This window comes from Mesoplodon mirus, assembly GCF_964341445.2.
Source record: "Mesoplodon mirus genome assembly, chromosome: 9".
In the NCBI taxonomy this organism is placed as follows: Eukaryota; Metazoa; Chordata; class Mammalia; order Artiodactyla; family Ziphiidae; genus Mesoplodon; species Mesoplodon mirus.
Window position 1 is genome coordinate 22,083,267 of NC_138985.1, and position 27,630 is coordinate 22,110,896.

At 39.5% G+C, this 27,630-nt stretch overlaps 1 protein-coding gene across 2 annotated transcripts in view; it reads left to right on the forward strand.

The window, feature by feature from the left end:
- Positions 1–23,510, forward strand: part of PRKAR2B (protein kinase cAMP-dependent type II regulatory subunit beta) — a 114,137-nt gene extending 90,627 nt beyond the window's left edge. Inside the window, exons 6-12 of one of the 2 annotated variants that reach the window (XM_082632992.1) lie at positions 2,247–2,400; positions 7,275–7,376; positions 8,784–8,858; positions 18,589–18,654; positions 18,783–18,921; positions 21,335–21,475; positions 23,210–23,510. In XM_082632992.1, coding sequence (XP_082489118.1) covers positions 2,247–2,400; positions 7,275–7,376; positions 8,784–8,858; positions 18,589–18,654; positions 18,783–18,921; positions 21,335–21,468 — 670 coding nt within the window. In that variant the 3' untranslated portion in view covers positions 21,469–21,475; positions 23,210–23,510. Of the gene's footprint in view, positions 1–2,246; positions 2,401–7,274; positions 7,377–8,783; positions 8,859–18,588; positions 18,655–18,782; positions 18,922–21,334 lie in introns of both variants that reach the window. The other variant, XM_082632991.1, reaches the window with a different exon arrangement.
- Positions 23,511–27,630: the final 4,120 nt, after the last annotated feature.

Sequence of the window (27,630 nt, forward strand, 5' to 3'; positions counted from 1 at the left end):
TAGCACATGCTCTCTGAGTCCCTCAGTCCCTCACCCCTAAGTCCGTGGTGACCCGGGAGAGCTGCACTAGCCAGGGCTGGGGCTGGACTCGATGATTTTAGAATTGTCCCACATGTAAATTAAAGTCATGATTCTGGTACCATTAACAGCTTTCATCAACGAAACACCTCAGAAATTCACTCAGCTGTTTAATCGTATAGAATTGTAGGGGTCTATGCGAACCCCAAAGATAGTACAGGAATAATTTTCTTTTAGTAGGTATTTTGACTATAAAAACGCCCTACATTTGTACATAGCACCTTCCCTTTTCAGTTAGATCCTCGTCACCCTTGCGACAGGTGACAACTTTCAGGCCCACAGAAGTGATGCGAGTCGACGAAGTTCACCCAGATGATGAGTGTGGAGCCGACCCAGCGTCTGGGTCTCTTGGCCACTGTGTGTGCTCTTTTCATGACTCTGCCCTGCCCAGGGCTTCCCGTTCTCAGGGGAGAAATCTATATGAAAATGCAGCACACGGTATTTTAGCAGATTTTTAGACTGATACGATTTCAACTGGACCAGTATAGCTCACTATACTTCTCGTCAACCCATTTGTTGTCTATTTTATCCTATTCAAAGTAGAAAACATAGAAAACAGTTTTAGTGCAAACGTGTAAAGAGTATAAATAGAGAAATTAATCTATACTTGAAAAATAACTATTCATGAAACAAATTCCAGAGGGTATCCGTGAAACAGCCATTCTAGCCATGAATTATATTAAAAGCCAGTTATTCTTATTCATGAATATCTTTTGTCTCTAATATCTTATGTGTTTGCTTTTGTGGTATCTTTACCATTCGTAATCCTTTCTTAATCTTAAAAGCACTCCCTGTTTTGTCTTTGCTAGAGTTTAGCCAACAGAATAAAGCCAAAGAATTTCTCCCATCTGCCCTCACAGGTGTTTCAGCAAGCCTTGAAACCGTGTTCTCTGATAAGATACAGTACATGGAAAAACAGTTCTCCACAAGAAGAATGCAGTTTCCAGAAATATAGGATCTGGATCATATGCAGCGCAGTGACTGTTTTACTTGCCTAGAAAAAGAAACCCAATTAAAAGATAAGCACAGAAAGACTATAAAAAGACCAGGATCACATATTAGCCTGAATTTCTGCCACTTTTAGATTGTGGGGTCGGTCTAACATGAAGGGCCAGATTGTATAAAGAGCCACAGAGTAAATTTTGCAGGCTTTCTGGGCCATGAGGTCTCTGTTGCAGCTACTCAACTCTGCTATCATAGCACAAGTCAGCTACAGAGAATGCAGAAACCACCGGTGTGTTTGTCTTTCCAATAAAACTTGATTTACAGAAGCAGGCAGCCAGTCTTGGGCCTCAGCTTGCCGGCCCCTCCTGTAGATTATAAAGGACCCTGTGAGTACTGTACAGCAGTGCCTGACCAGATTGTTAGAGCTCCATTCTTTTTAAAAATTATTTTCTTCTGATCTCAAAAGTAATACGTATTCGTTTTAGAAACAAAAACTCTTTAATTACATAGTGAATGTCTCTAGAATCCTCCACAGTTCTCATACTCAGAGATGACTGCAGTCAGCAGATTCACACGCATTCCTTCAGATGGTTGTCTTTGCATATTGCATTTGGTTGCAGTCTTAGTTATATTTTTATCATTTATTTCAATACCTTAAATATTTGTTGTTTAGTCTCATTTGCCCCAGACGATGAGACAACAGACACATAGATGGGCCTTACCGTCGTCCCGTGGATGGTCTTTTCTTCCTGCTTGTCTGGAACTGGTGGTGTCTTTTTCACATATCGATGCCCTTTTATTCCTTGTTGTTATTAGAGGGGAAAGGAAACTAAGAGCCCATCCTCAGCTGTCACCCTTGGGTGTGTCCTACGTCTCAGGGAGGACCCCTGTTGCCTTACCGTGCCTGCGGAAGGCTCCCAGTGCACCCAGCCAGCTCCTTCCTGCTTCTCCCCGACGTAAAGACCTCTTCAAGGATGTAGAAGAAGCTGGGGGCAGTGGCGGATCTGGGAGGAAACTGAATGGCTGGTCCAGGGCACTCTTCACCCTTCTAGACATTTAAAATTTTAACTGGGTGAATGTGTTACGATGTCCCAGCAATAAGACTAAGCAATAAACGATTTTTTTCAAAAAAGAATGAGGTTGTATTTCCCAGGGCTCATGTTTTATCGTGATGAGATTTTACTTGAATTACTTTTACGTCTTCTTTTTCACATGTGCAACAGAGGAACATTTGATATCTACGTGAAATGTGATGGTGTTGGAAGGTGTGTTGGCAACTATGACAATCGTGGGAGTTTTGGCGAACTGGCCTTAATGTACAATACGCCCAGAGCAGCTACAATCACTGCTACCTCTCCCGGTGCTCTGTGGGGCTTGGTGAGTGAAGTATTTATTTGACCTGAATGTCATTTGTAAAAATCATTATGACAGAAGCCAGGTGGCTACAGTATTTTAGTTCTAATAGGTAGATTTATTTGGGATCATCATCAGTCATCAGGGAATTTATTAAGCAACTACTAGATGCTGAACTATTGGGCACTAGGACTGTGCTGAGTTAAATCTTCATGTTTATTTCCCAAATTGAGTCAGGAGTTTAACCTACTGGCCATGGGAAAGACACTCAGATCCAAAATATTCCTCTTTTACCCACTCTTAAAAACCAACCAGCCACACAAACAAAGGCTTCAGTGCTGTTTTTTCAGATAGCTATCTGTGGTAAATATTATCATCTGTGGTTCCCAGAGTACGGGCCCCTGACCTGTAGCATCTCTATCACCTGGGAACTTGCTAGAAATGCAAATTGATGCCCCACTTAACTGATTCAGGCCCGTTGACTCAGAAACTCTGGCAATGGGGCCCAGCAGTCTGTGTTTGAGCAAGCCCACTGGGTGATTCTCATGCATGCTTGAGAAACCACTATAAACTGAGTCTCTCCGTGCTGTATAAATTGATTGGTAACAACTTTACATTGCCAAGCAGCTGTGCGGAGAAAAAATACTTGGTGCCTGTGCTTCTCACATGGATGCACATCAGAATTTCTTGGAGGTGTTAAAAAAAAAATTCTCTTACCTAGACCCTACCACAGACAAATCAGACTCTCAGGGTGGGGACTCTCTGACCTGGGCTTTTAAACAAAATTTCTTAATGGTGCTGTTTCGACAAGACTTAAAAGTTGGTTTAAAGACATTTGGGGGACTTCCCTGGCAGTCCAGTGGCCAAGACTCCATGCTCCCAGTGCAGGGGGCCCGGGTTCAATCCCTGGTTAGGGAACTAGATGCTGCATGCCACAACTAAGAGTTCGCATGCTGCAACTAAAGACCCCCGCACGCCGCAACTAAAGATCCCACATGCTGCAACGAAGATCCCATGTGCCGCAACTAAGAGCCGGCACAGCCAAGTAAATAAATATTAAAAAAACAAAAACAAAAACATTTGGGTTGTGGGGGAGGGAGATTCTTTTCATAGATGATCTTAGGATGCAGAGTAGCCGACCCAAGGCAAGCTGATTCTGGACTGTGTTTAATCTGCTGCTTAGGGATCACCTGGGAATCCAGTTAAAATGCAGATTCAGATTCACCGGGTCTGGGATGAGGCCTGTGATTCTGCATTTCTCACCAGCTCCCAGGAGACACCAGTGGCTGCCGGTTCCCAGAACACCCTTTAAACAGCCCTGGTGTAAAGGGAGTGTTGACAGTACTTGTATTTCCTTTTAAAATTGTTGAAAACATCCCATCCTATAGTTTTGACATGCGTTTACTCGGTTATTTCTCTCAAATCCTTTTGTGGAAGGAGACCAGGTTGAAGTAACAGGAAGTTTGCTAACAATCTCCTTCCCGAGGACGGTAGCTTCAGAGAAGTTACACATTATTCAGTCACCACTCAGCCTTTGACTCCGACGCGGATCCAACTGATAAAAATAGCTCTTGATTAGAGAAACAAGACATATTGTGCATTTCTTCTTCTTAGACCCTGGCAGTTGCTGTTTACTTATTTAAAATGTGATGAGTCACTTTTTAAGTGGTGGAAGCAAAATTGGAATTGTTTCAGATGGAAGGGAGCTGAAGTGTCTTAAGGGTTATCAAAGATTTGAATACCCAAAGCCAGCAAAATAAATACTCCAAACCCGAGCGGACTTGGCCCCTAGGAAGCATTTGCCTGCCCTCACAGCCGCGGGTCTCTCTCTCTTTCATTAAGGAAGGTATCATTTAAAATTTAATCATCCTGATAGGGTTGCCAGCCAGGGTCAGGCTGTCACATGGTAAGGAAGCCTTCTCCCTGCAGGTCCTTGGAACAAGGTCACACACTTAGTGGGTTGGCCCTTTGAATACTAATAGTTCTCAGCTCTGGAAGGAACCTTAAGCTAGGGACAAAGGCCCAGCATTTCCCAGTGCGTGTGATACTTACGTTCTCAGGTAGGATTAAGCATTTTCAGAGATTTTTTTTACTAATCTGTACATGTTTCAAGCTTTATGAAAGTGGGCAGTTTGTGATGATCACCTTGGGGATGTGCATAAGTGCAGTAGATGTTTTTTAAAAATTATAATAATTAACGTAATCAATTAATACTTCAAACCTGTTTTCTTAGCAGCTCGCCTAACTAGCCCCCTTTCAGCAAAAGCTGAGTAGAAAAGAGGTTTTGCTTTTAAGACCAACAGATTGGAGCGCTGCCACATAAGTGCAGGTGTAAAGATAAGCAAATCTCAAGAGAAAAGTCCTTTGTAGAATAGTCTAACTTTGTAAATAAGACTAGGTCACTGTTAGCCTTGGGGGATTAACTGATCTACAAGACCATGCTGGTGATTCAGAGGGGCAATGATTGATTGAAATGACTAGGATGAAAACATTTGAAATGGGACTTTGTGGATTTTATTTATATGTCACAGTGGGTGTGAAGAGGTGGGCCACTAATAGAAAATTTTTCCTGAGATGTGTAGCTCATTACGGTTAATTTCTAAATTGCTAACCTATTTCTAGTCTTCTCTGTTTTGCAGTAAACGCTGTTCATAAAATGGTGTTGCATCTGGTTCCCAGACCTGATTATATATCAGAATCACTCGGGGAGCTTTTACGAAATACAGATTATTGTAGAGTCCTATATGCAGAGATTTTGAGTCATTAAAGTCTGGTATGTTAGAATAAACCTTTTTTTAAAAAACACAACAGCTGATTTTGATGCAGAACCAGACTTGGAAATTATTTCAATATTTTTACTAATTATCTTGAAAATTTTTCTCTTTTTAAAAAAATGATTAAGAGTACAACAAGTCCAAATTACAGCCCTTATAAAATTGTAGTAAGCTAAATTGGAGAACAGGATGTTTAATTTCCTAGAGACTTACATCCTCACTGTCATTTTTCTCCATCGTATCAGTTCATTTAAACTCAGCCCTAATATGTTGGCATAGTAATTTATTAATTAAAGAACATATCCCAATTAATTTTATTTTATATTAAGATGGTGTAGTTATCAGTGTATGCCGAAGTAACAATTTTAGGGGCTCTTAACTGAGAACTAAAATAATGTTTTGTAGGAATTTTTAAAATATAAAATTTGTAGGAAAACCATTTTTGAGCCATCACCTTTAAAGTTTTCTCTAGTTCCTTAATTCAGTGTGGTATCTTTGAGGTTAAGTAGTATAAACATAGGAACATTTTAGAATGATGAGCATAATAAACACTGGAATCAGAGTCTACTCAAGAAAGTTGTAGTTTTGTTTGTTTGTTTGTTTTGCGGTACGCGGGCGTCTCACTGCTGTGGCCTCTCCCGTTGCGGAGCACAGGCTCCGGACGTGCAGGCTCAGCGGCCATGGCTCACGGGCCCAGCCGCTCCGCGGCATGTGGGATCTTCCCGGACCGGGGCACGAACCGGTGTCCCCTGCATCAGCAGGCGGACTCTCAACCACTGCGCCACCAGGGAAGCCCAAGAAAGTTGTAGTTTTTCTGTGCACCTTTTAAAAAAGGTGACAGAAACCCTAGAGTCAATAATTTTTCAACATCTCTTACATTGTACTTTCATGATTTAAAACCATTTTCTAATACTGGTTTTCATGTATTTTTTACCACAACCCACAAGAAACACATTAGGAAATGTCACCACCAGTGCATGTGTGTGTGTGCCTTTGTGTATAACTGAAATAAATATATAACTCAGCACTTTACTAAAAGGGATGCACACTCAGATTTCCTATTCTGTTTTTTTTTTTTTTTTTTTTTTTAATAAAATGCTGGTCATGGGTGAAGGGAGTCAAAAGGTACAAACTTCCAGTTATAAATACATCCTGGGGATGTAATGTACAGCAGGGTGACTACAGTTAATACTGTATTGTATATTTGAAAGTTGCTATGTGAGTATATCTTAAAAGTTTTCATCATAAGAAAAAAAATTCTGTAACTATGTATGGTGACGGATATTAACTAGACGTATTGTGGTGATCATTTCACAATACGTACAAATGTTGAATCATTATGTTGTATGCCTGAAACTAATACAACGTCGTATGCCAGTTATAACTCAAAAACAATGCTAGTCATGTCCCACCGAATTCTAACATTCCAGGGCTGTTATCTTCAGCAAAAGAACTCAGTGCTAGTTTGAACTCATAGAAACTGAGTAGAATGGTGGTTGCCAGGGCCGGGGGGGTGGGGTGCTGTTATAAAACGAATAAGTTCTGAGGATCCAGTGTACAAATGATGATTATAGTTAACAATATTGTGTTATATACTTGAAAGCTGCTAAGAGAGTACACCTTAAACGTTGTCACCACAAAAAAGAAGTGGTAATTATGTGAGGTGGTAGAGGTGTTAACTAACCCTACTGTGGTAATCATTTGACAGTATATTTCAAATCAACATGTTGTGTACCGTAAACTTCCACAATATTCTGTAGGTCAATTGTATCTCAAAAAGCTGGGGGTGGAAAACGAACAAGGAGCTGGTATATTTTTTAAATGGTGCGACAGCGCCACCTGGTGGGTGTATCCCGCCAGTTACATGTTGGTCAGATCTCTGTTCTGAATAAAAAGTAAACTTGCTTTCTTTAAAAAACATGAATATGGTTCTATATTTATGCTTAAAGAAATAAAAATCTGAAATGAGTCATATTAGAAGTGTACTAATGTTAATTTTCTATTTCAAAATCTTCAATTATTGTTTGTTCCTTACAGGGAATAAAATGAAACTATTTCTTCAAACTTTCTTTCTCCATAAAGTCTACCTTTTAACTATCTTTGTATTTGATATTCTGCCTTTAGGACAGGGTAACCTTCAGGAGGATAATTGTAAAAAATAATGCCAAAAAGAGAAAAATGTATGAAAGCTTTATTGAGTCACTGCCATTCCTTAAATCTTTGGAAGTAAGTATATGTTTGTGCTTTTATTTTGTTTTGCTTTAAAAGATTCTATTTTGTTAGGAATACTTAGTTCTGTAGAAGGTTTCTTTGAACAATAATCTATCCATATTTTCATTTGAAAAGATTACAGTGTTTTTATAGCTTAGTATCTCTTTTACTGCCTGTAACTGCATTTGTTTTGTCGTTTACAAGTAATAGACCCCTAGGAGCATCTATAGCATATTTATATGTGGTCTCTATCTAAAAGCAGACTTAAACTAATCACATAAATGTAGGCAAGAGCCTTTATAGGAAGAGGTTATCTAAATACAGAATGTCCTCACTGGCCTCTCCTTCTTTATTCCTTTCCTCCTTTTCTCTTAAAATTGACAGTCTAAGGTCTCTCTTTCTTTTTTCAGGCTACACTTATTCACATGGTGAACTTGGCAAATCCCCTGGCTTTAAATGTCTATTATGGTGATGCTTCTTAAAATTGACATCACTGGGCAAGGCCCTGCCCTTGAACACTAGACTCATTTCTCTAACTGCATATTTAACATTTCTTCTGGGATGTCTAAAAGACATCTCAGCCCTAACACGTCCCAAACCTCCTTCCCTCTCTTCCCCACCTTAGCGATAGCAATGCCATCCTTCTAGCATCTCAGCCAGAATCCCTGGGGTTGATGGACCAGTCTGATAACATGTCTCTTTGTTGGCTTGTCAGTATCCACCGAGTAGCAATTCGGGCCACATTTCAGAATGCATATTGGGCAGCTGATCTTCTCTAGCCGCAGATCTCTTTAAATAAAAATAGGTCAGGGGTTGGAAATTCAAATGCCTTGAGAGCCAGGTACATAAAAAGAAGAAACGGTAAACTTGAAAACATGTGCTCCATCTAAAGAAACAGCTGCTAGTCCACCAGAGTTTATTTTTGCTGCATGGAAATAAGGGCTGAGTGTTGCTGAATGCCCTGATTTTTCAAGAGAAGCTGGAAATGTAAGTTTTTATGAAAAATTTGTTTAAAATGCTGGCAGTTAATTAATATAACACACACATGCACACACACAAACCCACACACTTGCTCAATTTATTTGGCCTATAGGCTACCATTTTTAAACCCCTGAAATAGTTATGACTACCTGATTAGTCTGTTTAGTATAGTTGTCCTATGTTTCCACGGGGATTGGTTCCAGGACCGCCCCGGTGGATACCAAAACCTGCAGATGCTCAAATCCCTCACGCTGGGCCCTCCTTAGCCCCCGGGTTCCACATTTGTGGATACAGAGGGCCAACTGTATATTTATTGAAAAAAATCTGCATATAAGTGGACCTGCACGGTTCAAACCCATTTGTATTATCAAATACAACTGTATTTGTATTATTAAATACAAATACAGTATTACCAAGTGTATTATCTTTTTTCCTTTATAGGTTTCTGAGCGCCTGAAAGTGGTAGATGTGATAGGCACCAAAGTATACAACGATGGAGAACAAATCATTGCTCAGGTATAATACTCTGTATGGAATTCAGTTTGGGGATATTTTCTAAAAGACTCTTATACACTGTAAGTCCTGATAAAATTTTCATGTGTGTCTACAATTAGTAGGTAGTGATGGTTTAAATGAATATTCTATCAAATGACCTGTTAAAAATGGTTTAATTTACAGCCATCAGGCTATTTGAGTATTTTTATTTTTGTAACTAACTCTTAATGAATATATATTAAATCATCAAATGGATTTTTGCATAATTTTATATTTGTACCTGACATGAAGGTCACATGTATAAAGAATGTCATTTATAAGAGGAAAACAAATGGTAATCACTCCATGAGATTTATTAACAGGGACCCAGAAGGTTCATTGGAAGATGTAGAATTTTGCACAGTCGGTTCATTGGCAAAACTTCCTGAGGCTGCTTCCTGATGAAATAAACCAAGAAGGGAACATGCTGCACCATGTACTGTACTGGCTTACAGGCACTACAGGCACTAAGGGGGCCAGCATGCTCTTTAACCCCTAATGCTTTTCTAAGATCCCACTGGAACCAGAAGCAGTACATACGTATCTTGGTTAGAACAGACCTACCAAGAAGTAGGATTTATGAAGACAGTTAAAGTTTACAGATAAAGCATACCAAAGATAGTGCCTTATATCCTAGTTACAGTTTTGAAGCATTGACTGCATGATTTAAACAGATTTTTAACAAATTCTGTAATTTTTGTATCACAATATTACACTGTATTGTAATCTTTATCTGAAATATCGTCTTTCGAGATATGTGAAACAAGATTCAAGGTGTGTGAGGCTGAGAAAAGAGTAATTTATTTTATTATTATTTTTTAACATCTTTATTGGAATATAATTGCTTTACAATGGTGTGTTAGTTTCTGCTTTATTACACAGTGAATCAGCTATACATATACATATATCCCCATATCTCTTCCCTCTTGTGTCTCCCTCCCACCCTCCCTATACCAACCCTCTAGGTGGTCGCAAAGCACCGAGCTGATGTCCCTGTGCTATGCGGATGCTTCCCACTAGCTATCTATTTTACATTTGGTAGTGTGTATATGTCCATGCCACTCTCTCACTTCGTCCCAGCTTACCCTTCCCCCTCCCTGTGTCCTCAAGTCCATTCTCTATGTCTGCCTCTTTATTCCTGTCCTGCCCCAGGTTCGTCAGAACCTTTTTTTTTTTTAGATGCCATATACATGTGTTAGCATACGGTATTTGTTTTTCTCTTTCTGACTTACTTGACTATGTATGACAGACTCTAGGTCCATCCATCTCACTACAAATAACTCAATTTCGTTTCTTTTTATGGCTGAGTAATATTCCATTGTATATATGTGGCACATCTTCTTTATCCATTCATCTGTCGATGGACACTTAGGTTGCTTCCATGTCCTGGCTATTGTAAATAGAGCTGCAATGAACATTGTGGTACATGACTCTTTTTGAATTATGGTTTTCTCAGGGTACATGCCCAGGAGTGGGATTGCGGGGCCATATGGTACATCTATTATTAGTTTTTTAAAGAACCTCCATACTGTTCTCCATAGTGGCTGTATCAATATACATTCCCACCAACAGTGCAAGAGGGCTCCCTTTTCTCCACACCCTCTCTAGCATTGTTTTTAGATTTTTTGATGATGGCCATTCTGACTGGTGTGAGGTGATACCTCATTGTAGTTTTGATTTGCATTGCTCTAATGATTAGTGATGTTGAGCATCCTTTCTTGAGTTTGTTGGCAATCTGTATATCTTCTTTGGATAAATATCTGTTTAAGTCTTCTGCCCATTTTTGGATTGGGTTGTTTGTTTTTTTGATATTGAGCTGCATGAGCTGCTTGTAAGTTTTGGAGATTAATCCTTTGTCAGTTGCTTCATTTGCACATATTTTCTCCCATTCTGAGGGTCGTTTTTTTGTCTTGTTTATGGTTTCCTTTGCTGTGCAAAAGCTTTTAAGTTTCATTAGGTCCCATTTGTTTATTTTTGTTTTTATTTCCATTCCTCTAGGAGGTGGGTCTAAAAGGATCTTGCTGTGATTTATGTCATAGGGTCTTCTGCCTATGTTTTCCTCTAAGAGTTTTATAGTGTCTGGCCTTACATTTAGGTCTTTAATCCATTTTGAGTTTATTTTTGTGTGTGGTGTTAGGTAGGGAGTGTTCTAATTTCATTCTTTTACATGACTGTCCAGTTTTCCCAGCACCACTTATTGAAAAGGCTGTCTTTTCTCCATTGTATATTCTTGCCTCCTTTATCAAAGATAAGGTGACCATATGTGCATGGGTTTATCTCTGGGCTTTCTCTCCTGTTCCACTGATCTATATTTCTGTTTTTTGTGCCAGTACCATACTGTCTTCATTACTGTAGCTTTGTAGTATAGTCTGAAGTCAGGGAGCCTGATTCCTCCAGCTCTGTTTTTCTTTTTCTAGATTGCTTTGGCTATTCAGGGTCTTTTGTGTTTCCATACAAATTGTGAAATTTTTTGTTCTAGTTTTGTGAAAAATGCCATTGGTAGTTTGATGGGGATTGCATTGAATCTGTAGATTGCTTTGGGTAGTATAGTCATTTTCACAGTGTTGATTCTTCCAATCCAAGAACATGATATATCTCTCCATCTGTTTGTATCATCTTTAATTTCTTTCATCAGTGTCTTATAGTTTTCTGCATACAGGTCTTTTGTCTCCTTATGTAGGTTTATTCCTAGGTATTTTATTCTTTTTGCTGCAGTGGTAAATGGGAGTGTTTCCTTAATTTCTCTTTCAGATTTTTCATCATTTGTGTATAAGAATGCAAGAGATTTCTGTGCATTAATTTTGTATCCTGCTACTTTACCAAATTCATTGATTAGCTCTAGAAGTTTTCTGGTAGCATCTTTAGGATTCTCTGTGTATAGTATCATGTCACCTGCAAACAGTGACAGGTTTACTTCTTCTTTTCCGATTTGGATTCCTTTTATTTCTTTTTCATCTCTGATTGCTGTGGCTAAAACTTCCAAAAGTATGTTGAATAATAGTGGTGAGAGTGGCAACCTTGTCTTGTTCCTGATCTTAGAGGAAATGGTTTCAGTTTTTCACCATTGAGAACAATGTTGTCTGTGGGTTTGTCATATATGGCCTTTATTGTGTTGAGGTAAGTTCCCTCTAAGCCACTTTCTGGAGGGTTTTTATCATAAATGGGTGTTGAATTTTGTCGAAAGCTTTTTCTGCATCTATTGAGATGATCATGTGGTTTTCCTCCTTCAATTTGTTAATATGTTTTATCACATTGATTGATTTGCATATATTGAATCCTTGCATTCCTGGTATAAGCTGCACTTGATCGTGGTGTATGATCCTTTTAACGTGCTGTTGGATTCTGTTTGCTAGTATTTTGTTGAGGAGTTTTGCATCTGTGTTCATCAGTGATATTGGCCTGTAGTTTTCTTCCTTTGTGACATCTTTGTCTGGTTTTGGTATCCGGGTGATGGTGGTCTCTTAGAATGAGTTTTGGAGTGTTCCTCCCTCTGCTGTATTTTGGAAGAGTTTGAGAAGAGTAGGTGTGAGCTCTTTTCTAAATGTTTGATAGAATTCGCCTGTGAAGCCGTCTGGTCCTGGGCTTTTGTTTGTTGGAAGATTTTTAATCACAGTCTCAATTTCAGTGCTTCAAGTGCTGTTTATATTTTCTGTTTCTTCCTGATTCAGTCTCGGAAGGTTGTGCTTTTCTAAGAATTTGTCCATTTCTTCCAGGTTGTCCATTTTATTGGCATATGGTTGCTTGTAGTAATCTCTCAGGATCCTTTGTATTTCTGCAGTGTCAGTTGTTACTTCTCCTTTTTCATTTCTAATTCTATTGATTTGAGTCTTCTCCCTTTTTTTTAAAGATGAGTCTGACTAATGGTTTATCAATTTTGTTTATCTTCTCAAAGAACCAGCTTTTAGTTTTATTGATCTTTGCTATTGTTTCCTTTATTTCTTTTACATTTACTTCTGATCTGATCTTTATGATTTCTTTCCTTCTGCTAACTTTGCGGGTTTTTTGTTCTTCTTTCTCTAGTTCCTTTAGGTGTAAGGTTAGATTGTTTACTTGAGATTTTTCTTGTTTCTTGAGGTAGGCTTGTATTGCTATAAACTTCCCTCTTAGAACTGCTCTTGTGCATCCCATAGGTTTTGGGTCGTTGTGTTTTCATTGTTATTTGTTTCTAGGTATTTTTTGATTTCCTCTTTGATTTCTTCAGTGATCTCTTGGTTATTAAGTAGTATATTGTTTAGCCTCCATGTGTTTGTATTTTTTACAGATTTTTTTCATGTAATTGGTATCTCTAGTCTCATAGCATTGTGGTTGGAAAAGATACTTTATATGTTTTCAATTTTCTTAAATTTACCAAGGGTTGATTTGTGACCCAAGATATGATCTGTCTTGGAGAATGTTCCATAAGCACTTGAGAAGAAAGTATATTCTGTTGTTTTTGGATGGAATGTCCTATAAATGTCAATTAAGTCCATCTTGTCTAATGTGTCATTTAAAGCTTGTGTTTCCTTATTTATTTTCATTTTGTATGATCTGTTCATTGGTGAAAGTGGGGTGTTAAAGTCCCCTACTACGATTGTGTTACTGTCGATTTCCCCTTTTATGGCTGTTAGCTTTTTCCTTATGTATTGAGGTGCTCCTTTGTTGGGTGCATAAATATTTGTAATTGTTATATCTTCTTCTTGGAGTGATCCCTTGATCATTATGCAGTGTCCTTCTTTGTCTCTTGTAATAGTCTTTATTTTAAAGTCTATTTTGTCTGGTACGAGAATTGCTAGTCCAGCTTTCTTTTGATTTACACTTTCATGGAATATCTTTTCCATCCCCTCACTTTCAGTCTGTATGTGTCCCTAGGTCTGACGTGGGTCTCTTGTAGGCAGCATATATACAGGTCTTGTTTTTCTATCCATTCAGCCAGTCTATGTCTTTTGGTTGGAGCATTTAATTCATTTACATTTAAGGTAGTTATCGATATGTATGTTCCTATTACCATTTTCTTAATTGTTTTGGGTTTGTTATTGTAGGTCTTTTCCTTCTCTTGTGTTTCCTGCCTACAGAAGTTCCTTTAGCATTTGTTGTAAAGCTGGTTTGGTGGTGCTGGATTCTCTTAACTTTTGCTTGTCTGTACAGGTTTTAATTTCTCTATCGAATCTGAATGAGATCCTTGCTGGGTAGAGTAATCTTGGTTGTAGGTTTTTCCCTTTCATCACTTTAAATATGTCCTGCCACTCCCTTCTGGCTTGCGGAGTTTGTGCTGAAAGATCAGCTGTTAACCTTATGGGGATCCCAATGTATGTTATTTGTTTTTTTTCCCTTGCTGCTTTTAATATTTTTTCTTTGTATTTAATTTTTGGTAGTTTGATTAATATCTGTTTTGGCGTGTTTATCCTTGGATTTATCCTGTATGGGACTCTCTGTGCTTCCTGGACTTGATTGACTATTTCCTTTCCCATATTCGGGAAGTTTTCAAGTATAATCTCTTCTAATATTTTCTCAGTCCCTTTGTTTTCCTCTTCTTTTTCTGGGACGTCTATAATTCAAACGTTGGTGCATTTAATGTTGTCCCAGAGGTCTCTGAGACTGTCCTCAATTCTTTTCATTCTTTTTTCTTCATTCTGCTCTGCGGTAGTTATTTGAACTATTTTATCTTCCAGGTCACTTATCCGTTCTTCTGCCTCAGTTATTCTGCTGTTGATCCCTTCTAGAGAATTTTAAATTTCATTTATTGTGTTGTTAATCACTGGTTGTTTGCTCTTTAGTTCTTCTAGTTCCTTGTTAAACATTTCTTGTATTTTCTCCATTCTGTTTCCAAGATTTTGGATCATCTTTACTATCATTATTCTGAATTCTTTTTCACGTAGACTGCCTATTTCCTCTTCATTTATTTGGTCTGGTGGGTTTTTACCTTGCTCCTTCATCTGCTGTATATTTCTCTGTCTTCTCATTTTGCTTAACTTACTGTGTTTGGGTCTCCTTTTCACAGGCTGCAGGTTCGTAGTTCCTGTTGCTTTTGGTGTCTGCCCCCAGTGGCTAAGGTTGGTTCAGTGGGTTGTGTAGTCTTCCTGGTAGAGGGGAGTGGTCCCTTTGTTCTGGTGGATGAGGCTGGATCTTGTCTTTCTGGTGGGCAGGACAGCATCTGCTGGTGTTTTTTGGGGTGTCTGTGACCTTAGTATGATTTTAGTCAGCCTCTCTGCTAATGGATGGAGTTGTGTTCCTGTCTTGCTCGTTGTTTGGCATAGGGCGTCCAGCACTGTATCTTGCTGGTTGTTGAGTGGAGCTGGGTCTTAATGTTGAGATGGAGATCTCTGGGAGAGCTTTTGCCATTTGATATTACATGGAGCCGGGAGGTCTATGGTGGACCAATGCCCTGAACTCGGCTCTCCCATCTCAGAGGCACAGGCCTGACACCTAGCCGGAGCACTAAGACCCTGTCAGCCACACGGCTCAGAAGTAAAGGGAGAAAAAAAGAAAGGAATAAAGAAAAAAGTAAAATAAAATAAAGTTATTAAAGTAAAAAGTTAAAAAAAAATTGTTAAGAATAAAAAAATTAAAAAGTAATAAAGAGGGCCTCCCTGGTGGCGCAGTGGTTGAGAGTCCGCCTGCCGATGCAGGGGATACGGGTTCGTGCCCCGGTCTGGGAGGATCCCATATGCCGCGGAGCGGCTGGGCCCGTGAGCCATGGCCGCTGGGCCTGCGCATCCGGAGCCTGTGCTCCGCAACGGGAGAGGCCACAACAGTGAGAGGCCCGCATACCGCAAAAAAAAAAAAAAAAAAAAAGTAATAAAGAAAAGAAAAAAGAAAGAGCAACCAAACCAAAAAACAAAACCACCAATGATAACAAGCCCTAAATAAAAACTATACCAAAAAAAAGGACAGACAGAACCCTAGGAGAAAGGGTAAAAGCAAAGCTATACAGACAAAATCACACAAAGCAGCATACACACACATGCTCACAAAAGAAGAAAAAGGGAAAAAATATATATACCTATATATTTAAAAAAAAGAGAGCAACCAAATCAATAAACAAATCTACCAATGATAATAAACTCTAAATACTAAACTGCGATAAACATAAAACCAGAAACAAATTAGATGTGGAAAGCAAACCCCAAGTCTACAGTTGCTCCCAAAGTCCACCTCCCCAATTTGGGATTCGTTGTCTATTCAGGTATTCCACAGATGCAGGGTACATCAAGTTGATGGTGGAGATTTAATCCGCTGCTCCTGAGGCTGCTGGGAGAGATTTCCCCTTCTCTTCTTTGTTCACACAGCTCCTGGGGTTCAGCTTTGGATTTGGCCCCGGCTCTGCATGTAGGTGGCCTGGGGGCGTCTGTTCCCGCTCAGACAGGACGGGGTTAAAGGAGCAGCTGATTCGGGGGCTCTGGCTCCCTCAGGCCGGGGGGCAGGGAGGGGTACAGAGTGCGGGGCGAGCCTGCGGCGGCAGAGGCCAGCGTGACATTGCAATAGCCTGAGGCACGCCGTGAGTTCTCCCTGGGAAGTTGTCCCTGGATCACGGGACTGTGGCAGTGGCGGGCTGCACAGGCTCCGGGAGGGGAGGTGTGGAGAGTGACCTGTGCTTGCACACAGGCTTCTTGGTGGCGGCAGCAGCAGCCTTAGCATCTCATGCATGTCTCTGGTGTCTGTGCTGTTAGCCGCGGCTCGCGCCTGTCTCTGGGGCGCGTTCAGGCAGTGCTCTGAATCCCCTCTCCTCACACGTGAAACAGTGGTCTCTTGTCTCTTTGGCAGCTCCAGACTTTTTCCCAGACTCCCTCCCAGCTAGCCGTGGCGCACTAGCCCCCTTAAGGCTGTGTTCACGCCGCCACCCCCAGTCCTCTCCCTGCGCTCTGACCGAAGCCCGAGCCTCAGCTCCCAGCCCCGCCCGCCTCGGCGGCCGAGCAGACAAGCCTCTCGGGCTGGTGAGTGCCGGTCGGCACCGATCCTCTGTGCGGGAATCTCTCCGCTTTGCCCTCCGCACCCCTGTTGTTGCGCTCTCCTCCGTGGCTCCGAAGCTTCCCCCCACCCACCCCCCGTCTCCGCCAGTAAAGGGGCTTCCTAGTGTGTGGAAACCTTTCCTCCTTCACAGCTCCCTTCCACTGGTGCAGGTCCCGTCCCTATTCTTTTGTCTCTGTTTTTTCTGTTTTCTTTTGCCCTACCCAGGTACCAGGGGGAGTTTCTTGCCTTTTGGGAAGTCTGAGGTCTTCTGTCAGCGTTCAGTAGGTGTTCTGTAGGAGTTGTTCCACGTGTAGATGTATTTCTGATGTATCTGTGGGGAGGAAGGTGATCTCCATGTCTTACTCCTCCGCCATCTTGAAGGTCTCTCAAGAGTAATTATTTTAGAAGGCAAATAAACAAGTAAATCAATCAATCCTCCCACACTTCCCACATACATATAGATTAGCGCAGTCAGGGATTGGGACGACGTAGAGACAAATTAGAGAACAAGGCTGAGGGTCTATGATATAAATTGAAAAAACCGCAAAGTATAGAGCTTTTGAAATGATTTTTTTCAGATTACTTTGAAATAATTATAGGTTCACAGGAAGCTGCAAAAAGTCCCATGAACTCTTCACTCAGTTTCTCCCAGTGCATCTTGCATCGCTAGTACAATATCAAACCTAAGAAAGTGACATTGGCACAACCTACAGGACTTAATTCATTAGTTTTACATGCAATTTGAGCACGTTTTGAAAGCAAAATTACATGGCTGTCGATAGACTCATTATGATTTAAGTTACTTGAAAATTTAACATGAAGCTCTTATGAAAACCTGATATAAAGGTAAGGGAAAGGAGATATGTATACTATACTTAGAGTTTATTAAAGGTTTCTTTAGATACTAGTTGTCTTTTAAGCATTTATAAACATACAGGTCTGCACTATAGTATAGTATAATCGCGACTCAACATTCCTTGTGATATAATCTGATACCGTATTTCTTGAATTCTACTAAAGAGTTTTGAAATACCTAAGTTTCTCCAGAATCACTTTGAGAGGCTTAGGGAAGTCAGTGTCTGCTATCTTCCATAATTATACTACTGTACTTAATTCAGAAGGCGTCATTGGAAGTCAAGGCAGTTTGTTTAAAATCCAAAACGAGAACATGGCTATGTGTAGTTAAAAATGGCAACACTTTCTTTTAGAAATCTTTTTGGGGCCTTGAGGTGGCTTGTCGGTAAACTGGCATCTAGAGCTTGGTCCCCAGCCAGATGCAGGACAAACATCTGGGCCCACACATACTACTCCCTAAGAAGTCGGCTTGCTTTCTTCTCTTTGGGAGTCGCTGGGTTATCTTGGGTCGCCATGCTGATGCTTGTAGATTAGGACACACAGAGTGGCACATTTTAGCATAGGAGCAGCTGACAGAGGCAATGCTGCTGGGAAACGGTGCTAGCATTTCTAACTATGTATGTGCTTTATCCAGGCTGCAGTTCAGGCAAAATTTTTACCTCAGTGTTATTTGCCATATTTTCTTGGCTAGTTTTAGCAGAAATACCATGCTAGATAGTATATCATTTCAGATAATTTTTTACAAACGAAATTGTTACAATGTAATTGTCGATCTTAATGTCTCAACTTAGGAGGGGACATAGCCTGCTCCTGTGGGGTTTCACCTTTCAGGCAAATCACGGTGGGATTGATTTCAGGGGCGTGACGGGCACCAGGATTGCCGTCAGCTAAACTTGCATTTTCACCCTCAGTTTTTGTTTTATTCTGATAGGGAGACTTGGCTGATTCTTTTTTCATTGTAGAATCTGGAGAAGTGAAAATTACCATGAAAAGGAAGGTAAGTCCTAAAAATCCATGAAATATTAGCAAGAAACATAATAGATTTTCCTTCTGATGTTTAGACTAAAGTTAACTTTTATTTTTCTTAAACTGAGTCAAAGTTAATACTTTCCATCACCTTGTCAGGGTAAGTCAGAGGCGGAGGAGAACGGTGCAGTAGAAATCGCTCGGTGCTCTCGGGGACAGTACTTTGGAGAACTTGCTCTGGTAACTAACAAGCCCCGAGCTGCTTCCGCACACGCCATCGGGACCGTCAAATGTTTAGGTAGGACTCACACAGCCCTGGGCATGCCTGCCCTGGTTGAAATCATTCTGTCTGCATTGTACGTATTCATGTTGTACGGATTATCTTACTGGGTTCACAAGTTTTATGGTCCCCACAAAATACAACAAGGTTAGGATTCATTGCATTATAAAGTCGATTTGTAGAAGCCAACATTTTTCTTTTAAAAATTTTCACACACTTATATATTGTGTTCTTTTTTATAGGCATGAAATAACATTTTAGTATGTCATTAAAATAAGAATCCTGAGTACCAAATTTTATATCGAATTTTTAAAATAAACAACATACACTGTGTTCCTCCAAAAAAGAAGGCTCAAACAGCATTTTTATAAGGTACACTAAGCTTTGAAGGGCAAGCTGGAACGTCTGTAGGAATACTTACTCGTCTTGTACTAGGAATCAAAGGTTCAAGCTTGTTGGAGCACAATAAAATCTTGTTCAGCTGTTTATTACTTCTGTGTACCACACAGCAGCTCAGCAGAAATGCCATCTTCAGCTGGAAGACATCTATATATGGCTGAGATTTTATATATGAGACATAACTTAGTTTAATAATGAAAAATATAATTCAGGAGGTATCAGTATAGGTGACATTTTCTCTCTTTTTTTAAAGATTTATTTTTTATTATTTATTTCTTTATATTTGTTTTTGGCTGTGTCGAGTCTTAGTTGTGGTGCATGGGTTCTTCATTGCGGCATGCGGGATCTTTCACTGCAATGCGCGGGCGTCTCTCTAGTTGTGGCATGTGGAAAGTTTTCTCTTCTCTGGTTGTGGCGCCTGGGTTCCAGAGCGTGTGGGCTCTGTAGTTTGCAGCACGCGGGCTCTAGTTGAGGCGCGTGAGCTCAGTAGCTGTGGTGTGCGGGCTTAGTTGCCCCGTGGCATGTGGGATCTTAGGTCCCTGACCAGGGATGGAACCTGCATTCCCTGCATTGTAAGGCGGATTCTTTACCACTGAGCCACCAGGCAAGTCCCTAGGTGACATTTTCTTCAAAGAAATGATTCAAAAGTAATTAGCCACTCTGTGCTCTTCATCCACAGTTCAGTAGCATAAATTTAGCTTCGATGTTCTTAAGATTTGAAAATATCCTCAGAATTTTCTTAGAGAATTGACTTTTTCAAAGGTTTTAAATAATATATTATTAATCAAGGGTTATTATACTTGGATGAAAAAGAAGACAATTAGAAGCTGACAGGTAATTTCCCTGAGTAGAGGTATTAGACAGTAGGAGTAAAGACGATGTGAGTGAAATCCCATTAATTATTTTCTATAATAAATTATTATATTCACATTAAATTTGAGAAATACAGAAAAGGTAGGAAAAAGTAAGAGTCACCCAATACCACCACCACCCAGCAATTTCCACATCCTTTTATAATTCCTTCTCATCTTTTTTATTTGTATGGGTTTTCTGTTTTAAAATAGTTTTGTAAACTGCTTTTTTCATCCGTTATAGCTTAGGCATTTTCTCATATTTATTACATCAGACTGTAACATTAGGTAAATATACACATTAGGAATTATTTAATCATTCCCCACAGTTAAATAATTTGTGGGGTTTGGCTCCATTTTGGGGGGTCGGGGAGCGCTTTTTTGTGTGGGTGTATGCAGAGACTCCTTTTCCACATATAGGACTTTTCCTGAGAAATGCTTTCTGGAAGTGGGTTTTCTTTTTATGGTTTTTGATATGTATTGCCAGGTCACTTTTATTTGTACTTATTTACACGTACCAACAGTGCAGCAGTGTCTGTTCACTCTATCGTCAACATTGCCTTTTTTACTTCTGCAAATTTGAAAGGCAAAAAAAAAGTATTTTAATTTGTATTTGTAGGATAGTATGATCATATTTTCATGTGTATGTTATAAATTCAGTTTTAGAAAATGCTCGAGGTAGGCAAGCTAAGCGACACAGAGCACATACTTACACAGTGGATAAAATCATTATTTTGGCTGCCATTTTGAATTGACCATAGTGTAAAAGAATAAAAATCATAAAAGGGAACATTTGGATTCTTCACAACATAGCATCGTAAACCCTGAGAAGGGAAAACAAGATAGAAAGCATTCTCTTGCCGCCCTTGAGTTCATATTACTAAGGTGGTGACATCAAAACTAATTTATTTTTAAAATTCCAAGGTCTTCACATAACAGTCCCTCATTCTTTTAACCTGGATCAGGAACCTCCAATAGGACATCATATTGCCAAAGGACACTCACTGGCTGCTTCCTTTTTGAAGTGGAATGTTTTTATCTTTATGCCTTTTTCTTGTATCTGATATTTATCTTAAAATGCCATTGCATCATTGACATGCGGAATAGATACCATAAATGACTTAGAAATTCTGCAGATTTGCAAAGAATGTTATTTTTCTTTTATTCTCCCCTCTTCTTAGCCATGGATGTGCAAGCATTTGAAAGGCTTTTGGGACCTTGCATGGAAATTATGAAAAGGAACATCGCTACCTATGAAGAACAATTAGTTGCCCTGTTTGGAACAAACATGGATATTGTTGAACCCACTGCATGAAGCAAAAGTATGGAGCAAGAAGACCTATAGTGACAAAATTACACAGTAGTGGTTAGTCCACTGAGAATGTGTTTGTGTAGATGCCAAGCATTTTCTGTGATTTCAGGTTTTTTCCTTTTTTTACATTTACAGTGTATCAGTAAACAGAGTAGTGATTAAATAGTCAATAGGCTTTAACATCACTTTCTAAAAGAGTAGATCAAAAAAATATCGACATATTGATAAAATGACATTCTACTCCACAAAATTATGATTTGACTGAAAGGTTTATTCAGATGATTATAATATACTGAAAGTATCTGTGTTTAAGAAGATAATTAAAGGATGTTGTCATAGGTAATGTGTGTTCATTTTGACTCACTCAAATTGATATGTTATGACTACGCCCATGTAAGAGGGAACTTGACAGTGAATCATGCTTTACAGCATGGCATCACATTCTTTTAACAACTCACTATATATAGTACGTACAATTTAGTAATGTTTGTTTTCGAGTTTTTCTGGCTTGGTAAGTTATGTACTGGCCTTGGCCTATTGGTGAAATGGTATAAAACATCATATGCAATTTAAAACCTTTTCTATTTTTGCAATAAAGTACCTTTTGACTTTTTTGGCATAATGTCAGTAACCTACATATTCCAGTGGTTTTAAGGACAGGCAGTTTAGTCATTACAATAATAGGGAAGACTCCTTTTAGGTGAAAGGTCATTATTTTCCTCACAAAGCATCTATCTATGCTTCCTTTTTCCATTTTGCAGTTCTCTGTATTTGTTATCTTTAAAAATTTGAGTTTGACATTTAATGTCACAAATTTTTTTTTTTTTTTTTTTGCGGTACGCGGGCCTCTCACTGTTGTGGCCTCTCCCGTTGCGGAGCACAGGCTCCGGACGTGCAGGCTCAGCGGCCATGGCTCATGGGCCCAGCCGCTCCGCGGCATGTGGGATCTTCCCGGACCAGGGCACGAACCCACGTCCCCTGCATCGGCAGGCGGACTCTCAACCACTGTGCCACCAGGGTAGCCCTGTCACAAATATTTTTAAATGCTCTTTAAACTTATTTGTTGTCTTCTGAAAGCCTAAGGTCTTATTATATATGCTAAAAAAAAAAGTCTCCTATACCAAAAATATTTGGGGTCCTTATCAGCATGCCCTTAAGATATCTCTTTGTTCTTCACTAGATGTACATAATACAATCCTTTGCAGACATCTGCTCCCAGGGGTTTCCTCCAAGGTGGGAGAAATAAATTTTTATAATTAAAACATATATAAAGATAAAAGGAATTTCTGTCCATTCCAAATATACCATTAGGCCTTGCCACTTGCTTTAATGTAGACTCTCAAAAGTGCAGAATGAGCTCAACTGAATAGATTTTTGTTGACAATTGACATGCTTATTATTCTGCTACATAAAATGAATTTAATTATGTTCAACCAAAGGAATATATTCTTACATGATTTCTAGGCCTACGTGACCCCAGTGTCTAGAGAGATTAATTCTAACCAGTTGTTCCCTTTTAAATGAGCAATTTCATTTTGGGAAACATGTTTCAAAGGAATATATACATGGGTAAAAAGATTCTGTGGCTAGTGTGGTCTTACTAGAGAATGTTTATGGTCTTGCTCGTATAATGAAAACGTGGTTAAAATATGTTAATCAGATAATGTATATATAAGAAGTATGTAAAGTATACCTTCAGCCACATTTTAGAACAGTTTTAACAATTTTGCAAACTTTCCCACAGGAAGAGAGCTTACTACATGAAGAGGACTTGTTTTCTATTTCAGATTTTAAAAGCCACGTCTGCTAAACAAAAAACACAAAGAACCCCAAATTCCTCGTTCATCATTCTGTATTCTCAATTTTATTCACTTTTTCAAGTTACCTGTTCTGTTGCATAAGCTGATTGTTAACTACAAATGCCTGTTTAATAAAGAACTCTGACCAAGGCTGTAAATGCCAGTTACATTATTTTCAGTATTGTTGGTTATATTTAAAATTTCCTTATAATAAAGCACACTTTTATAATAAAGTGTTTTCAATGAGTTTTTTTATTTTTCCGCTTGTTTCTTTAATGTGACTTCCATAGAGCACATTGTACTATGTGAAAAGCATGACAGAGATACAGCATATGTGAAAGGTAAGCCCTGGGCATCATGCAGCAAGGAAGTATGGTTCTGTAGGGCAATAGGTTTTTAAAAATCTTAACTATTGGTCATATGTGATTTTAAATAGTTGTGGTATGTTACAGACTAATTCTGCCATTTAGAATAACCAAGTAAATCTAGCACACTAGGGAATTTATGTGTTAAAGTAATTAAAACACCGCAAGTTTGAGTTGTGAATGCCATTATTTAATCACAGACCAAGAGTCCTTACTATTTGGAAATTCTCTGTTGATGTTTCATTCAAGGATGCATTATGTTGCTAAGAATTATGGGAGGACACTTAACACAAAGGTGCTTCCCTTTATGTAGAGAGAGAGTGTGCGTGTGCGCCTGTGTGTGTGTGCGCGTGTGTGTGTGTGTCCTGCCTTTCGATATGAACTAGGGCTTGGTGCATATGCTTTATTTTTAATTTTTTTTAACATCTTTATTGGAGTATAATTGCTTTACAATGGTGTGTTAGTTTCTGCTTTATAACAAAGTGAATCAGCTATATATATACATATATCCCCATATCTCTTCCCTCTTGCGTCTCTCTCCCACCCTCCCTATCCCACCCCTCTAGGTGGTCACAAAGCACCGAGCTGATCTCCCTGTGCTAGTAGGCTGCTTCCTACTAGCTATCTGTTTGACATTTGGTAGTATATATGTCTTGGTGCATATACTTTAACATAAATACTACTTGTGACGCATGCTGTGTGAATGTGTTTGGTCCATTCTTTAAACCCTGGCTAGCAGACTATTTAAAATGCTGCAAGTGAAACATAGGGCATGAAGCAAGGAATTTTGGATTTTACTGAAATATGTAGGATTAAGTGCTAAGTCCTTTTCCTTTCTAAAGCATCTTTAAAATATGGATATAATTTTTCCACATTTTTTTCAAGAAATGTTATATTTGTAACAAGGACTAGATGGCCTTTGGCATTCTTAAAGAATATGAATAATGTATAAGCCTAGAGTGGTAAGTAATACATCTGGATAAGCTGTATTATCGAGCTTAAACAACTGAAAAAGGGATTCTCTTATCTAAATAAAATGTTAATGTCTAAGAGAGAAATGGAATTATTAATACATAAGGGAGAAACAGGATTATTAATATATAAGGGAGAAATAGAATGATAAGGAACGCTGCCTTCTAAAATAAAAGTGTGAGGTACAGCCTCATGTTGAGTATCAGAAAGAACTTTGATGAGAAGAAATTGGAGGAAAAAAAAAAGAAAGAAGGAAATTGGAGAAAGAATTGAGACAACCTTACCTCTTCCACGATACTTTTCAAGGCAGCAAAACTGGTTGAGCAACTGAAACTATATAGTTGTTAGTCTTTACTGGTATTTAAAAAAAAACACCTTGAAAATAAAATGAATAATGGAAATGTTAGCAATAAGGTAAACCAGGTGTTTGTGGAGGACTTGTGTGCCCAACAATAATTATGAGAGGTTAACAATCCCATTTGTATAAGTGAGAAAAATCAGTGATTCCATCAAAATCATTTACTTTGTGCATCCATGGCAGAACTCATGGGCAATCGAGACCTCTTGCTTCCTCCTGCAATTCTTGGTCTGTCACTTCAACAGAAAACCCCACACAGCCTAAAAGTTGTGAGATAATATATTTATTTGGGGACCTTACTGAGGGCTACAGCCCAGGAAACAGCCTCTCAGATAGCTCTGAGGGACTGTTCCAAAGAGGTAAGGGGATATATAGGAGTTTTTGCTGAAAAAACAAAAATGTAGTCAGACATCAAAAGATTACTGCTAATCTCTCTCACACACACACACACACACACACACACACACACACACACCTCAAGTTAATGATTTTAGTGCTTTTCTATGTATGGGGAGATGCAAGAGTCTGGGCTCATTGAAATTATTCCTCTGATATATATCTTAACTATCTAGGGCCAGTATCCTGTTTTTTTCCATCCTGAGTTCCCCTCAGGGCGCACCGGTATGGGTGGCACCGTGGCTGCTGGCTTGAGGGCAGGCAACATTCTTTGTTTACTGAAATGGTAGGTAATGTCTTTTTGTCCACACTCATATTCTCTTAATGATGTTATTGAGCCTAGTATATAGAGAAATGTGTGTATAAAGTTTCCAAGGAAAACTATTTGACCAACAGATGTGGGTCTTCCTGTCCCTTTTTTATGCTCTAAGTTTGTAAACGTAAAGTTGCTTAGGAAATACTGAAGAAGCATGTAACTTTTATATAAGGGAAGATGTGATGGTGGATGATGTGGAGGTAATTGTCTCCACCTTAAAAATGAAAGGCCACCTGTTAGATGTTGTTCCCAGATTCTGATTTAACCACAGCTAGGACTTGCCGTTTTCCAAAAAGATTAAAACGTCACTGCAAAATGTAATACGTGAAATGTTCAGTTAGTACCAATTATAACTGAGTCTTTAAAGTAGATGCATTTATTACTCTAAATTGTGAAAAGAGCAGGACCTGTGGGGTACACAACAAAAGCCTTTTCTGTCCCGTCTCTTGTTTGTAGGAAAAGGCTTCAGCCTCCTAAACTTTCCCTGAGTTCCAGAGGGCAGATTCAATGTTACTAATTAGGGAAGTGAGGGAGTGGGAAGAAAGAAAAAGTAGTAAAGAAACAACAGTGCAGAGAAGGGGCAAGGGTCGTGGTTCCTCTTGAAGAGATACACATAACAATCTGGTACATCTCTGAGTTCTACGGGAACTAAGGTCCCCAAGCAGGTGGAGGATGGTAACTTCAGGCTGAGCTCAAGATTCCTGAAGCCCCGCCCTATTACCTCACCACCAACCAATCAGAGGAAAGTCACACCCTGTGCTCTCACCTCAAATTTTGCCTTTAAAAACTCTTCCCTGAAACCCAGCGGGGAGTTTGGGGTTTTTGTTTTTTTTTTATTTAACACGGGCCCCCCATTCTCTTTGCTTGGCCTGCAGTAAACCTTTTTCTGCTCCAAACTCCGATATGTTTGGCCTCAATGTGCATCAGGCACTTGGCTTTGGTCACAATTGGAAAAACAAAATGGCTTTTTTTCCTAGGTGCAAGCAGAAGGTTAAGAGTGAGCTGGAAATGGTCTCTGAAAGGACAAAAGCAGCCTTGACTCTTGACTGTAACAACCCAGAAGTGAAACCCTCTATGTTTTCTATTTCACATAAAAAAAAACTTACAGAGTAGAACCCTTGAGTGAGTTTATGAGCAGTAAATATGCCCAGGCAAAATCTTGGATAGAGTTGCTTCTAACTGCTGATTTTCCATCTCTGCCTTAAAACCTACCGCAGTCCCTGCTGAGGAACAAGAGAGTGAGCTGTGTATCACTAGAACTGCACTGCATCTTTTAGGCCGAAAGCTGACTTTTTTTTTTTTTTTTTTTTTTTTTTTTTGCTGTACGCGGGCCTCTCACCGTTGTGGCCTCTCCCGTTGCGGAGCACAGGCTCCGGACGCGCAGGCTCGGCGGCCATGGCTCACGGGCCCAGCCGCTCCGCGGCATGTGGGATCTTCCCAGACCGGGGCACGAACCCATTTCCCCTGCATCGGCAGGCGGACTCTCAACCACTGCGCCACCAGGGAGGCCCCGAAAGCTGACATTTAATACAAGTGGAACTCTCTTTACAAAATGACTGTATTCTTGAAATGTACACGAATGGCATTTTTTAAAGCCAAATAATATCTTAATTATCTTAGGAGAGGTGTTCCCTGTAAAGACATCTTTGGCAAATCTTTTAATTGCCCTTTAAAGCTGAACTGAAATATCTTCCATATTTTTATTACTATAGCACACATTTTGATATGCTATGTAACCTGAAGGAGTTGGCGTGTATTAATGAGACAAATACTGTCTGCCTTTGTGTGATTGGCACCGTGAGGGAATCAAAATGAATTATAAGAGTGCTTACACACATAAGATGAGATCTGTTCTCAAAAAATAGTGATGGGGCCTCCCTGGTGGCGCAGTGGTTGAGAGTCCGCCTGCCGATGCAGGGGATACGGGTTCGTGCCCCGGTCCGGGAAGATCCCACATGC